General features: G+C 43.8%; 1 protein-coding gene across 1 annotated transcript in view; it reads left to right on the forward strand.

Moving 5' to 3' along the window:
- Positions 1–19,475, forward strand: part of PNPLA6 (patatin like domain 6, lysophospholipase) — a 167,457-nt gene that overhangs the window by 51,108 nt on the left and 96,874 nt on the right. The window contains exons 4-15 of the mRNA XM_083354723.1: positions 4,209–4,296; positions 4,405–4,487; positions 5,253–5,347; positions 6,152–6,292; positions 8,836–8,995; positions 9,352–9,432; positions 10,354–10,482; positions 13,666–13,746; positions 13,977–14,124; positions 14,568–14,651; positions 14,740–14,846; positions 15,010–15,201. Of these exons, the coding sequence (XP_083210849.1) occupies positions 4,209–4,296; positions 4,405–4,487; positions 5,253–5,347; positions 6,152–6,292; positions 8,836–8,995; positions 9,352–9,432; positions 10,354–10,482; positions 13,666–13,746; positions 13,977–14,124; positions 14,568–14,651; positions 14,740–14,846; positions 15,010–15,201 (1,389 nt within the window). The remainder of the gene's footprint in view (positions 1–4,208; positions 4,297–4,404; positions 4,488–5,252; positions 5,348–6,151; positions 6,293–8,835; positions 8,996–9,351; positions 9,433–10,353; positions 10,483–13,665; positions 13,747–13,976; positions 14,125–14,567; positions 14,652–14,739; positions 14,847–15,009; positions 15,202–19,475) is intronic.

Consider the following 19,475-nt stretch of genomic DNA (forward strand, 5'->3'; position numbering starts at 1 on the left):
GAGTAAGCCTGCTGCTGTGCCTTTGCTTTCTTCATCTTGGATGGAACAGATCCATCCCAGCCGCTGGCAGCCGATTGAGTGGGGAGGATGAGGAGGAGAAGAGCATGAGGGCGGCTGGCCATGTGAGAAGTAGGCCGGGTGAGGGTTGGCGGGCTGGGAGGGGGTAATCATGGCCACTCGGGGGGGCCTCTGCCAAGCCTCATGGCAGCAGCATTGGCAGCCCACCTGGGCCGTTTCCCTGCCTCTGTACAAGTTGCATGGCAAAAATCCTGCACACCAGCACCTCTCAATCAGGCCCACATGGCACCTTCTTTCTTGCTCCACCGCAGTTCTCTGTCAATTCCTCTGCCGCCACATGCAGTCCCACAAACAAAAGAGGTTTGTGGGCAGTCCCACAAACAAAAGAGGTTTGTGGGCAGTCCCACAAACAAAAGAGGTTTGTGGGCAGTCCCACAAACAAAAGGAGGTGGGACTAAAAAGTTCAATCAATCAATTCCAACTTCGCAAGATCTTTTTTTTTCTGCAAGAAGTTTCAAATTGATTGATTGAACTTTTTTAGTCCCACTTCTTTTGTTTGTGAGACTGCACACAGCGGCGGAGGACTGGGAGCCATAGTAGAGGTATGAAACAGCCGTATGCGGCTCCAAAGCCATGGGTTGCCAACCCCTGCCTTAGGTGTTATGTCGATTACCAGCAAACGAACTGGGCTGATCTCTTGCCTTTCGCTGAAGTGGCATATAACAACACTGTCCTCAGTAGAATGAGACTTACACTGTTTAAGGTTGTCACCAGGAGGGATTTTGTCCCAATACCTGAATACCCTCATGAACCACCTGCCGTTCAGACTTTAGATCAATGGTCATCTTCATGGAAGGGAATTTGGGACAATGCAAAGAAAGCTTTGGAAAAAGCCTCAAAACAATTCCGGGTAGGGGAAAAAGTTTATCCACAAAATATTTGAGACTCAGATTACCCAGCAGGAAATTCCTGGAACCTTTTCCCATCATAAGCATTTTGAATCCAGTGACTGTAAGGTTAAAGCTCCCTTGTCTTTTGGGCAACATTCATCCCATTCTTCACTGTAGTTTACTGAAGCCTTATAGAACAGGGCTTTTCAACCAGTGGTAGGGGTACCACCTGTGGTACATTGGTACCTGGCAGGTGTTACGCAACCATCCTAGAAAAGAGGTAGCAGGGGAGGGGAATGAGCTGAACTAGTGGCAGCACGGCACAAGCCTGAGCGAGAGATGGCTGGAGCTGCACGGCTGTCAGGGCTCAGCAGAAGTGCCAGGATCAGCACTTCTTTGGGGCTGTCAGGGCTCAGTGGAAGCGCCAGGATCAGCACCAGGCTCCAACTGGAGCTCGGCACTGATCCTGGCACTTCTGCTGAGCCTGGAAGAAGCACCGATCAGCTGGAATGTTGCGGCATCTCCAGGATCTTGTGATTTACATTCAGATGCTTGGCAAATGATTCATATTTATGATGGTCACTGTCCCAGGGTCATGTGAAGTGACCAAAACCTGCTGCAACCCCCAGCAGACAGGGAATAAAGACCAAACACCCCCAACCCACCACCGCTGCCAATCCTCAACAGAAATGCTCACAACAATGAAAACCTCAGACAGGAGGAAGAGTGCTGCCGGGTGGGCAGGCAGGTGTCTTGTTCAGCTGTGGCTTGGGGGTCACTTTTTTCAGTGCCATTGTAACTTCAGACAGTCACTAAACAAACTGTTGCAAGTCGAGGACTACCTGTACTTCATCACTTGACCCTGGGAATGCTGAAATGGCCATAAGTGTGAAAAGTGGTCATAAGTCACTTTTTTCAGTGCCATTGTAACTTTGAACAGTCACTAAACGAACTGTTGTAAGTTGAGGACTGCATGTACCTTACCACTTTTTTTCTTTTTTGTTTGGTCATCAAGTTTTTGACACCTTGCTAGGCGACTGGCGGTACTCGGATGTTACCATATCCTAAAAGTGGTACAAAGGGTGAAAAGGTTGAAAAGCCCTGTTATAGAGAGTCAACTTTGAGACCCCTTCCAAAAAAGCCCCAGGACCCCTGGTAGTAGCGGGCAGACCCACTACAAAGTGAAGCAGATTTTAGACGCTAGACTGTAAAAGGGAAAATTGCAGTATTTGGTACAATGGAAGGGTTATCCGTTATCAGAAGCTACTTGAGTAACATGTACTGATGTGAAAGCAGATAGGCATATTTGTAGGTTTTATGATAAGCATCTAAGCAAACCCAGGTGGGTTTCTTGATCTATGTGTTTGTTTATATTAGAGGATTTCTCCTTTTGTTGAGAAGGGCCGAATGCATTGTGACAACAGAAGAAATTGTAGCCATTTTACTTTTGTTTTTCTTTGTAACTTTCCACTCTATATCTGAGATTTTCCTTGTAGACAGACAAAGAGGGGAGGCAGAGGTATGAGCATTCTTAGTTAGTCATAACAATTGCAGCTGTGGTTATAATCAAGGTCAATGTGAGTGAAGACTTTTGATGGTAGAAGGATGGGGGAGAAAAGCCAGTGTTTTTTTGTAATTGGGGAATGTGATGTGTGACAGCTTGGTTTGGGGTGGGAATTGCAATATGTAACTTTGTATCAGGGGAAGGAACTTTCAGTTTTGGGTTCAACTATGTAAGTGCCCATACTTTGTTTTTGAATAAAATGTTCTTTAAGGATGAATTTCTTGCCTTGAAGTTCTTTTGACTGATTTCATCTATTGGAACCACGATATTATGGTTATGTTCTATTGCATTATGTTGAATTCCAGTATGATGCGGTCATTCTCGCCCAAACTTCTTGTTAGTAAGAATTAGATCTAGTGTAGCTGTCCCTCTAGTTCCCTTCTCTCTCTTTTAGATGACAAAGTTGTCTGCTAGATTGGTCATGAACCTGCTTGATCTCCCACTTGATGCAGAGTTTGTTTCCCTGTTGATGTCAGGGTAGTTAAAGTAGTTAAAGTCCCCCATTACTAGTGTAGTGTGTTTCCTACACACGTATATTTTGCTAACTGATCTTGTGCTTGAGTGGCCTGTAGTATACACCTATGGCAGTGTCATTCCTTTTTCCTTTTATATCGACCCATATGCATTTTAGGTGGTTTTCATCCTTGTTTTTGTGCATTTCTGTAGAGATATAGTGATCTCCACCTCCTCTTTTGTTAGGTTTGTTTCTTTTGAATATTTTGTATCCTTCCATCTGTAAATTCCAGTCATGAGTTTCACCCCACCAAGTTTTGGTAATGGCAACTATATCCTATCTGCCCTTGTGTAGTACTGAAAGTTTACCCTGTTTGTTCCCCAAAATTTGAGCATTAGTATATAGGCATCTGAGTCCTTTATAGCTGTCCCTGGGTATGCTTCTTATATTTCCTAGTTTATATCTGAGTTTTTCTTCCTTCCCATCCCTCTCTACCTTGTTGTTTGATTGGTTGTCTTGGGGTTTATGCTTGGGATTATGTCCTAAAGATCCTAAAGATTGTTCATCCTCCTGCTCAGTTTTAGTTTAAGCCCTTCGGATAAGTCTAGCCAGTCTTTTTTTATTCATTACTATTATTTTAAAGGGAGATATTGTCAAGCCCCGTGGGCTCGACATCACGAGGGGAACAGGGGAAACGCCGCGCAAACCGCCCGCCCAAACCTTCCTGCTGGAGCCACCCGGGAACAGCACATCCAGCAGTCAAACGGGCAGCTGCACAAATCCCACAGCCATGCCACCGACGGGCAGCTGTTCTGGGGCTTTCTGGCGTGTGCGTCAACGGAGCTGATGAAGGGACCCACAGGCAGTCAGACCGGCAGCCGCAGTTCGTCCTGGGATTATCCAGCTGCCTGTTCCTCGGCGGGGGCGTCAGGCGGCTCAGAGGGGGCGTCGGGCGGCTCAGAACGAAGCCCGGACAGCGGGGCGTTGTGGGGAGCTGTTAGGGGGGCTGTAACACTGACACGCTGGACGGTGGAGGGGAGCATGGAGGGGGTGGAGGAGCACAAAAGGGGGGTTAAGGGCATACACTTACCTGGTGTCTGTGTGGGAGCTCAGGCACAAAGGGCAGAGAGCTGGGAAGTAGGCCCAGAACAGCAGAGTCTCTTCGTCTGGTCTTCACAAAGAATGATGGAGGCACCCTGAATGTCTCTAATAAAACTGTTATCTGGAACGTTTCTGATAACCATAGGCTTCATATCAGTTGGAAATCAATTTTTCTCCACAGGTGTTGGGAGTTGTGATAGGAGCTGGGCTTTCGGTGTTCCTTGTTTCTGCTTTGGTACTGATATTGATCCACCGGTTTCACCTTCAGAGTAAGTTCTCTTTTAATGATGAAGAGAAGCCATGTCCCACAGGATATCTTTTTATTTGGTTTAATCTATCCTATTGGATTCCTAGTCTCTTTTTTTACTTCCCTACAGAGGTTCAGGCTCAAGAGCAACCAAAATATCGATTTCGCAAGCGGGATAAAGTATTATTTTATGGACGGAAGATTATGCGCAAGGTAATAAAAAAATCAGAGTACCAAGAACAAGCATGTAAATCAGACATCTCAAACACAAGGCCCGGGGGCCAGATTTGGCCCACGAAGTGGTTTCATGCGGCCCGCGAAGCCATCCTGGAAACAGTGAGGGAACGGCCCCCACTGCCTTGGCCCTGGCCCAGAGACCCTTCTCCTGCCAGATACCCTCAGATCTGTCCCACTCCTGCCCAGGCCCCCATAGGCACCCTTGATGCGAACGATGTAGAGCTGGCCATGCCCACCCAGTAGGCCATACACACTTTAGCCACGCCCACCCAGTAGGCCACGCCCACCCAGGCCATACCCACCTGGCCCCCTGAGGGCAACCGCATTGCTGATGTGGCCCTCAATGAAATTGAGTTTGACACCCCTGATGTAAATGATATGCCCAACTGCTTTGAAGGGCACACTGCATGATGCAGTCTCTCGGGAGCAGATTTTATATATTTTTTATATATTTTATATATATATTTGAATTTGGCAGCATTGCATTCTTCTTTTGTTTGTTTAGAAAAAGTATCCTTTTTTAATTCTGGACAAGGACCATTTTTTCACCATTGGTGTTTGTCTTATAGCTACTGAATTACCTTCAAAAAGGAAGAATAGTTATATTTCTCAGGAAACTAGGAGATGAACCCATATTTGGACAGTTCTTGAAAAATGATCCTACAATTGACTAGTACTAATAGGCATAACAAGATTTGCAGGAAAATCATCTCTTCATTAAACACATCAATTTTTTGGCAGGTTTCTCAATCTACATCCTCCCTTGTAGACACTTCCATGTCTGCTTCACGGCCACGCATGAAAAAGAAGCTCAAGATGCTCAATATTGCCAAAAGGTGAGCAGAAAGAGGAGAGTGTTTGAGCGAATGAAGGGGAATCTCCCAACAAACTGATGCAATTTTGGACATCTGGAACCATGATTTTCAGGTTTTGCCCAGAAGAGTAACATTGGAATGGAGTCAATCTAGGACATAGAATCTAATATCCTTAAATCTTTTCCTAAGAAATGCTGGAGTACTTCCAAGGGAACCAGCTTCCTGTAATAATATGTACAACAAGAAGTTTTTATGATGCTCATCTGGCTCCCAGTGTTTCAAAACTATGCCAGATTCCCAGTTCAGAAAATAAACAATTATTCCTGTACTTTCTTATTAATATTTCAAAGCAAGCTATTTTTACTTCTCCACCCTAATAAATATATACAAATAATTGTATGTGCTCAGGGTGGATTGTTCCTGTATATTCCTCTGAATCACTTTTTGTTGTACCAGATAGGAAGAAATGCAACAATGAAGGCCAATAATGAGTGTTAGGGAAAGAAAAAAGAGTGGCAGCTAAGGGAGACTAGGAGTGTGGAAGTGCAGTTGGGAAATTGCTCAGGTTCTTTGTGTAGTTGGATGCCAGCTTCATACTAGATGTGCTATTTGTAAACTCAGGCCTCTTGCTGAGAAGCTGGTGCAATTACATAGAGCTCAGGCCAAGATGGAAAGAAGATCTTTGTAACATTGTTTAGGTTGCTTGGGCGAGGGATGGAGGGAGCAGTGGCTTGTGGTCTTCCTAATAGGAGCATCTCTCCTCTCTTGAAAAAGGGAACTGGCTAATTGTCTGCAGAAATCTCAGCTTTTTCTTCCTGTGCTCAGAATCCTGCGTATCAAGAAGGAGCTGCCAACCCTTCAGCTGAAGGAGCCACCCCCATCTGTTTTGGAGGCTGATCTCACAGAGTTTGATGTGGCCAACTCTCATCTCCCCTCTGAAGTGCTCTACATGTTAAAGAATGTGCGGTGTGTATATGTAGGAGTCTCGTACTAACTGAGCTCGAGGCTGGCATGGAAGTTATTGGAAACTGAAGTGCCTTCACAGTAGCTGACACTATGCAAAGCAATCTCTGGTTTGATGTCTTCCAGATGTGTTATAATTCTATTCTTTGTAATCTAACATTTCTTTAGGGCAGGGTCTCCAACCTTTCCAGGCTCAAGTACTGGAGGGAAGGAGAGCAGCTTCAAAATTGGTGTGCATGTGCGCGCAAAGGGCTGTGCACACTGGCATGGCACTAGCAGCCCCATTCACACATGTGGCATGCGCTGGTGCTGTGCACATGTATAAATGGCTACACACACCCCACGGCAGCTAGTGGCCCATTCGTGCATGCACAAATGGGCTGCACAAACCGCACAGGCTAGTGGCACATGCGCAAATGGGCTGCAGACATCCACCCCGCGCTAGCATTCCCATTTGCACCCACATGCATGTGCAAACAGGGCCATGGGCACTAGCGTGAGTGGGGGGAAATGCGCACCTACACGTGCGTGCACCAGCCAGCCATTTCTGTGGCCCACTGGCCAAGAGCCCACAGCCCGGTTCTGGGCCGCGGACCATAGGTTGGGGACCCCTGCTTTAGGGTATCTTGAGAAAGGGTCAATTTTTTGTTGTTAGTTGCAAAGTCGTGTCCGACCCATTGCAACCCATGGACAATGTTCCTCCAGGCCTTCCTATCCTCTACCATCTTCTGGAGTCCATTTAAGCTCACACCTACTGCTTCAGTGACTCCATCCAGCCACCTCATTCTCTGTTGTCCCCTTCTTCTATTGCCCTCAATTTTTCCCTCAATTTTTCTCTTCTCTAGTGAGTCCTTCCTTCTCATTAGGTGGCCAAAGTATTTGAGTTTCAACTTCAGGATCTGGCCTTCTAAAGAGCAGTCAGGGTTGATCTCCTCTATGACTGACCGGTTAAGCCTTGCAGTCCAAGGGACTCGCAGGAGTCTTCTCCAGCACCATAGTTCAAAAGGGTCGATTAGAAAAACACAATTCCCATGTTGGCCAAACTGGTATTATTAAATTAGCCCTTTCCATAAAGTAACTATTAGCACAAAGGTTCTCCACTGTAGGATCTCAAAGCATGTAGTGAAGTTGCTGTTATTCACTCCTCATCATTTTCTGTTATTTCTCCTATTGCCTGGAAATCCCAAGGACTGGGTGGATTTTTTAAAATTACTATTTTGTAGTTCTAAGTAATGCATGGCCAATTTGTGGATGGAGAGCAATGAGTGAAGAACTCTTGACATATTAAAATAAATGGTAAATATCCTCTGATTCTGTGGTTGGAGAATAATTGATCCTCCTTTCTAGGATCAGTTGTCATGGTTGCATCTCTCCTATCCAAGTTTCATGCACTGACAGTCTGATATTAGCAAAGGGTGGGGAGAGATTGGACTGTAAGGAAGAAGGAGGGGATGGAAGCCCAGCTGAGCCTTGTGAGAAGCTTTAGCCAGCCAAGGTCAACTATTGATATCCAGAGCTGGGAACCAAGCACCTGTTTCCTAAACAATATACAAGCACCTAATTGGATATTTATAGAGGGGCAGGGGTGGGGGAGGAAAATTAACTTGGTATTGTTTGCATGGGAAATCCTCAGATTCAGCTTACACAACTTCTGTAACCACCTAAGGTTCAGTAAAGTATATTCTTGGCAAAAACAAAAGGTCAGGAGTTTTTCTTTGCTACATGACTGAGTGGAATGGTTGACATCAGATTTGCTCTGGAATAGAATAGCACCTACACGAGGCACCCATTGCATCCTTAAAACATTCACTCCCTTTTCCAAAGAATCCCAGGGCCACCTTCATCTGCCTTCAATAAGTCAGATAATATACGGTGCAACTTTTAAGCCCATGTGGCTTTTGAGCTCTCACTGGCAGATTTTCAAGATTTGGTTTGAAGCTAAGCTTCATTAATATTTAATTCCAAATCATATTTTCCAGAATTAGTTTTCCTGGCACAGGTGAAAGAAGAAAAGGCAAGAAAAAGGAATACAAATGTGCCCTCACTAGGAATCTCAAGTACAACTCAAACTTGAGTAGGATTGCTTTGGGGATTTGTTTCACAATTGAGCTTGTCCAGTGTTATGGACAAGACTGAAACAATCTTGCAATACTTTTATTTGGCCTTTTATCACAGTTACTGGCACCAAATAGAATTAAATAAGATAACAATAGGAAGGCTACATACATGTGAGGAAGGAAGGAAAGATGCAATAATGTTCCCTTCAAAGCTTTATGTGCTACCTTTCTGTCAAGTGGTCTCCAACACTGCTTCCAGTGAAATACAACACTTAAAAACACTATCCCTGTTTTAATGGTGCTATGGCCAGCAGAGCTAGTGAGGTTCCATGATTACATGCACTTCTCTTATTGTGGTTATTCTTCTGGGTTTTGTGCCTAGTCTAGAGAACCTAGTCCACTGTCCCCAAGAAGCAAATTAGGATTGTGTGGGTGGTAGATTTCAGTGTTTAATTATTGTTGTAATTGTGCCCTGATATTTCCCTCTAGGGTGCTAGGCCACTTTGAGAAACCCTTATTCCTGGAATTGTGTAAACACATGACCTTTCAACAGTGCCAGCAAGGTGAATATGTCTTTCGCCCAGGTCAGCCTGATACCAGCATCTATGTGGTCCAGGATGGAAAATTGGAGCTCTTTCTATCTGAACAGGTAGGAGGAAGAGAGGGGCAAATCTTGAAAGAGCTGCAATACGCAGTGTACTGCTATGCCAGCCACAAGGGCAATCTGGCCTAGTCTTTCTTCCAGTGAGAGTTGCTGTAATGAATATTGCTTATAAGATGACTTCTCCCAATTGTTTCCATTTATTTGCCTGTATTTGGGTCAGAATCACTATAAATCACCAAAGGGTGCTTCTGGAATGAAAGGATTTGCCAGTGTCAAACGCAATGCAGTCATTGGGGAGGCTCCTTTCATTTACTGCATTTACTCAAAAGCCTTTATTTAAAAGCTAAAGCAGGGAAAGAACCATGGCTAGCTTCTCATAGCTGTTTGTGTATGTAATTCAGGATGGGAAAGAGACTCTTGTGAAAGAGGTGTTCCCAGGAGACAGTGTGCATAGTCTTCTCAGCATCCTGGATGTCATCACGGTAAGTACTGACTATTTAGAACCACCATTCTCATAACTGCTTTGTTCTACTTCTGCCTTCTTAATGTTGTTTTAAAGTTTACACAAAAATATGTGTATGTTTTTCTATATAAATATAGGAAGATTTTTTTCTACTGCATAATGTTTTTATTTATGTCTACTTTATGTATACACACATACTTAATTTGTCAGCTGCTTCACAAATTTTCAGAGAGCTTTAATTCATGTGCATATTGTTTTGCATTGTGAAAATCAGACATTAAAATGTGAACCCGATCAATGTTTTCCCTTCTATAACTACAACACCTATTTATTCTCTCTGATCATATACACTGAGTCTCTCCTACTATTAGAAGGAGGTCTCTTGACCTAATCCTCTACTTCTACCTTTCAGACACACAAGATAAAACTTGATTTGCTGCTGAATCCTCCAAGTATTGGTCAAATCTCTCCATATAACTAATAAAAAATAAATAATCAGAAGAGCCTAATAGTCCCTCTTCTGACTAACAAATGTTATTTAAAGGCATAAGCTTTTGTGAGCTACAACTCATCTGATACAATAGAGTGCATTATAAATTGAATTTAACTTTGGATGAGAAAAGTGGAAAAGGAGAGGAAAATAGGTTGGTTATAAAGATGTGGGTAACATGTGAAACAGATTGCAATTACTTTATCAATCTGTTTTTTAAATTCTATCAAGCCACTATATGCATCTGATGAAGTGAGCCAAACCTCATGAATGTAGGATATAACTCATTTAAAAAGATTTGTTAGTTGGAAAAGGGCTCTTGGAATCCTTATGACTTTTTGATACATAGACTAACATGGCTCTCCTTTTATATGCTGTATGTGCAACTAGTGGATCAGAAAGAACTACAGTTATAGCACTTAAATCTCTCTGGTGGGGTGGGTCCAACAGGGTCACCAACGGCCATATCGGACAGTGTCTGCACGGGTAGCTGAAGACTCCACTGTGCTGCGGTTGCCGGTGGAAGCCTTCTCAGCAGTGTTTGAGAAGTATCCTGAGAGCTTGGTCCGAGTGGTTCAGGTGAATTTTCAGCATGCTCTGCCACTGTTCTTTTTCCTTTTATGCATCTCCTGTCTGTGTTTTCCTGCTGGTTTTGGTCTGTGTAAGCTTTTCAGTGTCAGGAGAAGCAGGAAATACGAGGGCAATTCGGAAATAAAACTCCGTTTGGTTATCAATGACACACACTTCCAGATACAGAATTTTTATTATACACATTGGAAAACTACAACATTACATTACTTTTTGACACAATCACCATTCAAATTGAGGCACATAATCACCATTCAAATTGAGGCACTTTTTGATGGTTTAACATCAGATTCCTTTGACATTCGAAGTGGAGTGAAGCAGGGCTGTGTCCTCGCTCCAACTTTATTCAGGATCTTTTTTGCTGTCGTGCTGAAACACACTTTTGGAACTGCAACAGAGGGTATTTATCTCCAGACCAGATCAGATGGAAAATTCTTTAATCTCTAGATTGAGAGCAAAGTCTAAAGTCCAGCTGAAATGCCTACAGGATTTCCTCTTCGCTGACGATGCTGCCATTACTGCTCACTCTGCTGAAGACCATCAACAACTTATGGACTGTTTTAGCAAGGCCTGCCAAGACTTTGGACTAACAATCAGATTGAAAAAAACACAAGTCATGGGTCAGGACGTGGATTCACCTCCCTGTATTACAATCTCTGCACAAGAACTGGAGGTCGTCCATGACGTTGTGTACCTCGGCTCAACCATCTCCGACACTCTCTCTTTAGATACTGAGCTGAACAAATGTACTGGTAAGTGGCCACCACATTTTCCAGACTTACAAAAAGAGTATGGCTTAATAAGAAGCTGATAGAACATACAAAGATCCAGGTCTATAGAGCCTGCATCCTGAAGACACTCTTGTACTGCAGTGAGACTTGGACCCTTTACGCACGGCAGGAGAGAAAGTTAAACACCTTTCATATGCGCTGTCTCCGACATATTCTTGGCATCACCTGACATGACAAAGTTCCAAATAGCGCAGTCCTGGAATGTGCTAGAATTTCTACCATGTATACACTATTGAAACAGCGACGTCTACACTGGCTTGGGCATGTCGTGAGAATGGCCGTTGGTCGGATTCCAAAAGATCTCCTGTATGGAGAACTAGTGCAGGGAAAGCGCCCCAGAGAGAGACCAGAGATTGCAATATAAGGATATCTTCAAGAGGGATCTAAAGGCCTTGGGAGTGGACATTAACAGCTAGGAAACCTTGACCTCTGATCGCTCAGCTTGGAGGCTAAACGCAGCATAGCCTTCTCCAATTCGAAGAGACACTTGTGCGGCAGGCTGAGGCAAAGAGGCAGTCCCAGAACCAGCGAAACCTGGGGGCTGGACGGGACAGATTGTATTTACCCTCAGTGTGGAAGGGACTGCCACTCTTGAATTGGCCTTTTTAGCCACACCAGATGCTGCTTTAGGACCTCTTTCCAGAGCACGATACCATAGTCTCTCATGACTGAAGAATGCCAATGATGACATTACTTTTTGAAATAATCACCTTTCAAATTGAGGCATTTGTTATAACATCTTATAAGGTTTGAAATTAGTAGTAATCGCTCGGTGCCAAGTCTGAGCTATAGGTGTGTGGGGGTGATCAAAAACATCTCAACGGAACTGCTTCAAAAGTTCTTGGGTGCATCTAGCAGTGTACGGATGAGCATTATTGTGAACCAACACCACACCGGAAGTCAGCATGCCCCGCCGCTTGTTATGGATGGCTCTTCTGAGTTTTCGTAATGTTTCACAGTAGACTTCTGAACTGATGGTCAAACCACGCTCCATGAACTTCACTAGCAGTATTCCTTTGGCATCTTAACATTTGGCGGGATTTTATATAGCACCACTTCTGGTGTGGTGTTGGTTCACGATAATGCTTGCTTGCACACCACTAGACATACCCAAGAACTTTCGAAGCAATTCCATTGGGATGTTTTTGATCTCTCCTCCTATAGTCCAGATTTGGTGCCAAGCGACTACTACTAAGGAATTTCAAACCTTGTAAGACGTTATGACAAGTGCCTCAATTTGAATGGTGATTATGTTGAAAAGTAATGTAATGTAGTTTTCTAATGTGTATAATAAAGGTTCTGTATCTGCGAGTATCTGTCATTGATAACCAAATGGAGGTTTATTTCTGAATTGCCCTCGTAGTTAAGCACACAATCAAGCAAATTTGCATCATTGCAAACATAATCTTTCATGTCTTCTCTACAATGTTTTTCCTTGGTTTGCACTTCTGAAACAAAACACCTACAAACTAATGTTGCCATAAAGGTAAAGGTAAAGGTTCCCCCACACATGTGTGCTAGTCGTTTCCAACTCTAGGGGCCGGTACTCATCTCCGTTTCAAAGCTGAAGAGCCAGCGTTTGTCCAAGGACGTCTCCATGGTCATGTGGCCGGCATGACTAGATGCCAAAGGCGCACGGAACGCTGTTACCTACCCACCGTAGTGGTCCCTATTTTTCTACTTGCATTTTTACGTGCTTTCGAACTTGTAGGTTGGCAGAAGCTGGGACGAGTAACAGGCGCTCACTCTGTTACGCGGCACTTGGGATTCGACCCGCCAAACTGATCGACAAGCTTAGCGTCCTAACCCACTGAGCCACCGCATCCCTTGTTGCCATACATATCCCTAAATACAGCTTTGTGGCACAGTTAAACTTAGAATAATGCATTAAAAGGTGACTATTGCACAGCTGGTGGGCTGAACCAAGAATCCTGTCTTTGGGGGCGGTGGAGAGGGTCTCTCACATGGAGAGTTAAATCAGCTACTTTTGGGTGGTTATGGAGAAGTTGCCAAGGTGAGCCCAGGGGCGAGCAGGAAGCAATTCTGTGGAAAGCAAAAGACAAACAAGAACATTTCTTTTACCCTACCCTACATATTGCAATGAACTTTTACACTAACTGCCACAATGTAGGCAGTATTAAAATAGGGATCAGTCTAGAATCCCTATGTAACCACCAGCGAGCTAAATCCAACCTCTCTTGAATTTTGTTGACCCTTATCTAATTCCAAGCAGGTGATAACTGTTAGTTGAAAAGATTCCTGTGCATAGGCATGAGTAGCAATACATCAGTTTAATTGGACCTTCATGTTTTGCACCTGACATACACAGACACATGTTGGGTAACTGTCTGTTGACCTGCCACTTTGCTGTTTCCAATTGCAGATCATAATGGTCCGTCTTCAGAGAGTCACCTTCTTGGCCTTGCACAACTATCTGGGCCTGACAAATGAGCTTTTCAGCCATGTAAGTCATGATCTATCTTATGCAGATTTACATTCAGAAGATTGAATGTAACTAAACTAAACCTCGCCCTCTTCACATGAGAATTGACAGTACTTTCAGCATGTGCAGAATTCACTCGCCTCACTGTTGATTAAGCATAGAGGGTGGGTTTCCCAGCACAAGTAATTTGGGCAAGCTCTGAGCTTCCCGCCTTCTTGTGTAATGGATGTGGGTGTATTTCCCATCCCCAGGAAATGCAACCATTGCGGCTTTTTCCCCAGTCGAGTCACCCCTCCCGCACAAGTCCTGTCTGGCACAGCAAACGCATAATTAATGCTTCCTCTATTGAGGACACAAAGGATAGTACTGGAAGGCAACCAGATGCTTCAAAAGATCAAGGTAAGTTGCCTACCCTAGGAGCAAAATCTGGCATTTGCTAGCAAGGTATGAGTTGAGTTTGGTCTTTGAGCCTCCAGTGCAATCCATTCCATTCTGTCTCTTGTCTTCACTTGCTTACGAAGTGCGGCTTCAATTTCTTCTGTCAGTGATGTCCTCTAATAATAATATTGCAGAAGCAATGGTCCAGATGCTGCTACTAGAAACTAAGATCAGATCAACCCAGAGGACAAAGCTTCATCTGGCCCCAGCCACCAACTGAGTATTTTTACTGTTTTTTCCCCCTGCATATTCTGGGCCCTAACAATAGAATGTAATTTAGTCATCTCTGGCAGAGGTTTCCTTAGGAACAGTTTTGCATTCCTTATGCAAGTATTGCTTATGGGGATGGGAAAGTCAGATATTCACATTTATACTGTGTGAATGACTGCCTTGTATACTTCTAGGTGATTCCTTGAAACCAGGTTTATTAGAACCCTCTGTTCCTCCTCTGTTGAGCCGTTGTATCTCCATGCCAGTTGATATTTCAGGTATGTCTCCCTTTTGGCCTATTCTCCCTCTTTGTTTGATTCCTTGGGCAGTCCAGTTGATTATCTCCATGTTCTCTTTCTCACTCAGGAATACCGAAGGGCCCACGGTCAGACTTTGATATGGCCTATGAGCGAGGCCGCATCTCAGTTTCTCTTCAGGAAGACAGTACAGTTGCATTGGATGGCTTTGCTCAAGTAAGTTCTGCCAAGGGGGACAGAAGCATGTTATTGTTGATATCTGTCATTATCTTATAGGTTTTTAGATATCATTAGAAATGAGGCTGCCTTTTGGGGAGGAGATATTTCTGCCTGAAATCTTTCCTCCATGAGTTACTTCTACCTTTTCTATTTTTAACAGTCAGCTTCCCAAGACTCCCGCGAACGAAAATATGTGACGGTGGAGGAACAGCCATCAGGCATCTACCATTACAACTATTGTGAGGATGATTCGGCAACTGGGGATTGCCCATTTGGACCATACCAGGGCCGCCAGACTAGTGCCATTTTTGAGGCTGCCAAACAGGAGCTGGTCAAACTCATGAAGATTGAGGTACAGTCATTACAGGAAGAGTTTTCTGATCATCAGTAGCTGGGGAGGGTTCTCCCTTGCTGCTCTCTTCATTTCTCAGCCAGTGTAGAGGCTGGTGGTGTTCAGTGCTTGGGTCATCTTTACTCCCCTCTCAACAGGAATTAGAACATAAAATAATAAAATTGGAAGAAATCTTGAAGGTCTTCTAGTCCAACTCTGTACATGGCAGGAGATAAATGGTTGTCCAGTCTCTGCTTCAAAACCTCCAATGGCAGAGCACCCCCAACTTCCAGGGACAAGTTGTTCCATTGATCAATTGTTCTCAAATTGTTACAAAATTTCTACTTAGTTCTAGGTTAGATCTCTTTTTAATGATCTTCTATCCATTACTTCTTCTTCTTTTTTTTATTCCTATTTATATCCCGCCCTTCTCCAAAGACTCAGGGCGGCTTACAATCTAAGCACAAATCAATGTGCTTAGCAATAGCCTTCATTCTATGTATATGCCTGCTTATTAGGGCTTTTGGGGCCCTCTAAGCGGCATTATTACAAAGTCAGCTTAATTGCCCCCAACAATCTGGGTCCTCATTTTACCTACCTCGGAAGGATGGAAGGCTGAGTCAACCTTGAGCCTGGTGGGACTTGAACCTGCACTAATTGCAGGCAGCTGGTGTTACTTAAGGAGGCATTAGCCCACTGCTCCACCAAGGCTCCTCTTGTCCTGCCCTCAGGTGCTTTGGAGAATTCTGCCTCCCTTGTGACAGCCCCTCAAATACTGGAAGACTGCTATCATACTACCCCAGTCTTTCTCTTTGTTAGACTAGACAACAGGTCTGCAACCCGTGGCTCCAGAGCTGCATGCGGCTCTTTCAGCCGTCTCTTGCGGCTCCCAGTCCTCTGCCATGTGCAGTCCAAAAAAAAAAAGTGGGACTAAAAAAGTTCAACCAATCAATTCAAATATGCAGGGTAGGTGCATATCTCGCCTTGGCTCCACTCTTCAGTCAAACCCTGTTCTTCACATGCACACATGTACGCGCATGTGCACACATTTTTTGCGGCTCCCAGTTTTTCCTTTTGTGAGGCAACCGGTTCCGAGTGGCTCTTTCACTGTTTCAGGTTGCTGACCCCTGGACTAGACATACCTAGTTCCAGTGCTTTTTTTGTAAAAGAAAAAGGTGCCGGAACTCACACATGTCATACAACCCGCCTTGCCTACCCTACAAGGTTCCATCCAAAAAAGGTGTTGGAACTCCGTTCTGAGCATTCTATGACAAAAAAAGCCCTGCCTAGTTCCCTTGGTTGTTCATCTTATGATTTAGCCTCTAGTTCCCTAATCATCCCTATTGATCTTCTCTGCACTCTTTCTAGGATCATAACATCTTCTTTGTATGAACATATTCTATGTGCCAGAGCAAAACAAAACGAGTTGTCCTTTACTTCCAAATCCTTTTCAGTTATCATGGCCCAGAAATAAAAATCATGGCATTTCAAGACAACACTTTGTGCCAGTGCTATGCTTTGTTCATGAGTTTTATGGACAAGATAATTCATAATCCTGTCCTCCTTTTGTCTTCTCCTTACCAGTTTTGATATTTTTCTTCCGTTCATTATAAGAAAACATTCCTTTTAACTAAGGAATGAAATCATCTTCAGTTTTATTGCACTTTGTACTCTACAACTTTCATAAGGTTCATCTTGCAAGAGTCTTGTCTAGTCTTAATCCCTTTTTTTCATAAAAGGATAATGGAGGTCAAGAGAAAATAATTGTTCCGGGACAGAGAAATTGCTTAAGAATGCTGCTTTGTGAAGGTTATTGTATGCTGGAAGTAGATTTATAAAGGACTGTGTGTGTTTGTGTAATTAGAGTAAATGCTGAAGGTCCGTTACAGAGATATGGAATCATTACTCTAATGCATGAACTTGCTTGTAGAGTGTGCAAAGTTTCTGTTTGGAAAATTTCTATAAGATAATGCCATGCAGAAGCTTGTATATTATAGGTAGTCCTCACTTAAGAAGCTCAAATGTAACTGTCAGCTCTGTTCCTAGGTGACATAGTTGTTAAACAAGTTGAACAAGATATCACATGACTGATACTTGCAATTGTACTGCTGGCTTCTCCATTGACTCTAATTGTCAAAAGCAATCTGAAGTGTGCAAATGGTAATTGCATGACTGTGGGACACTGCAGTGGTCATAAGTGTACAAATCTCAAACTTGTGACTGTAGTGAATGTTGCAACAGCCATAAGTGTGACAAATGCTTGTACAGTTACTTTTTCAGCATCTCCATAACTTTGAAAGGTGAATAGAATAGAATAGAATAGAATAGAATAGAATAGAATAGAATAGAATAGAATAGAATAGAATAGAATAGAATAGAATAGAATAGAGCTGGAAGGGACTTTGGAGGTCTTCTGGTTCAGCCCCCTGCTCAAGGAGGAGATCCTATACCATTTCTGACAAGTGGCTGTCCAGTCTCTTCTTAAAAAACTCCAGTGATGGAGCATTCACGATTTCTAAAGGCTAATGCCTCCTTAAGTAACACCAGCTGCCTGCAATTAGGCTCAAGGTTGACTCAGCCTTCCATCCTTCCGAGGTAGGTAAAATGAGGACCCAGATTGTTGGGGGCAATTAAGCTGACTTTGTAATAATGCCGCTTGGGGGGGTGTATGAAAGCTCTAATAAGCAGGCATATTCATAGAATGAAGGCTACTGCTAAGCTTGTAAGCCGCCCTGAGTCTTCGGAGAAGGGCGGGATATAAATGGAATTAAAATAAAAAATAATAATTCCAGGATGCTTCTCTTCTTGGTTAGTTTCCATCCATTGTTTCTTGCCTTCTGGTGGTTTGGGAAATAAGTTGAACCCCTCTTCGTTGTGGCAGCCCCTCAAATACTGGAATACTGCTATCATGTCCCCCCTAGTCCTTTATTTCTCTAGACTGGCCAATCCCAAATCATATGTGTTAGTGTCCAGGCCTTTAATCATCTTAGTGGCTCTTCTTTACACTTTTTCCAAAGTCTTAACATCTTTTTTGTAATGTGGTTACCAAAACTGGATGCAGTATTCCAGATGTGGTCTTACTAAGGCTTTATAAAGCTGTCTGCAAGCATCTATTTTTCTAGTTTTGCTTGGTTAGGATATAAACTCAGAAAAAGATGCAAATTCTTTAATGAGGCATCTCTGGCACACAACATGAGTGTCCATACTTGTTCTGAACACCTTTTTCCCTTTGGATCCAAAGCACTACACATCCTTCTTTAAGGATTACCAGCCTAATATTCAAGTTGTCCTCGACGACTTGCTGTCTAGTTTCATCACTGCTCAGGTAAGCCCCGGTTTTTTCTCAGATGAGCTCTCCGGAGCATGTTCATCAGGGAAGAGCCTCTAAAGCCCTTCCCCTCCCACCCCGTTGGCCCATCCTGTAGCCCAGACTGGGCCAAGCAGGTCTCCAAGCGAGCCAGGCTCAAAGACAGTCGACCCTTGGTCAGCATTGGCCACCCATGACTGGTGTGGCTCTTCCAGATTATCTGGTCACAACCTGCCCAGCAACCCTTGGGGACGAGACATGCCATAGCCAAAGGAAAACCAAGGAAAAACAGGCCCGGCCTCTTTTTCCTCCGCCGGCTTATGGTAGTTGTTAAGTGAGGACTACGTGCTGCTTTAATAAGTGAAGCAAAATCTCTCATTTCTTTTCTATATACATGTAGTCTTCACTTGATGACTACTCATTCAGTAATCGTTCATAGTTACAATGGCACTGAACAAGTAGTAGTTACTAAAAGGTAAAGGTTCAGGGGAACATGCATGCTAGTCGTTTCCAACTCTAGGGACACGGTGGCTCAGTGGGTTAGGACGCTAAGCTTGTCGATCAGATGGTTGGCAGTTTGGCGGGTCAAATCCCGAGTGCCATGTAACAGAGTGAGCGCCTGTTACTCGTCCCAGCTTCTGCCAATGTAGCAGTTCGAAAGCATGTAAAAATGCAAGTAGAAAAATAGGGACCACTACGGTGGGAAGGTAACAGCGTTCCGTGCGCCTTTGGCGTCTAGTTATGCTGGCCACATGACCACGGAGACATCCTTGGACAAGCGCTGGCTCTTCGGCTTTGAAACAGAGTAGTTACTACTGGTCCTCAAAGTTTCCAAAGTATCACACTACTCCTGTGGTCACATGATTGTGATTTGGGCACTTAGCAACTGATTCACACAATAGTTACAGCATGCTGCACCCACATGATCTCCATTTACAATCCCTGCCAGGTTCCCAAAAAACAAAGTCAATGAAGAAGCCAGCAGGGA

Source organism: Vipera ursinii (genome assembly GCF_947247035.1).
Source record: "Vipera ursinii genome assembly, chromosome: 2".
NCBI classification, from domain to species: domain Eukaryota; kingdom Metazoa; phylum Chordata; class Lepidosauria; order Squamata; family Viperidae; genus Vipera; species Vipera ursinii.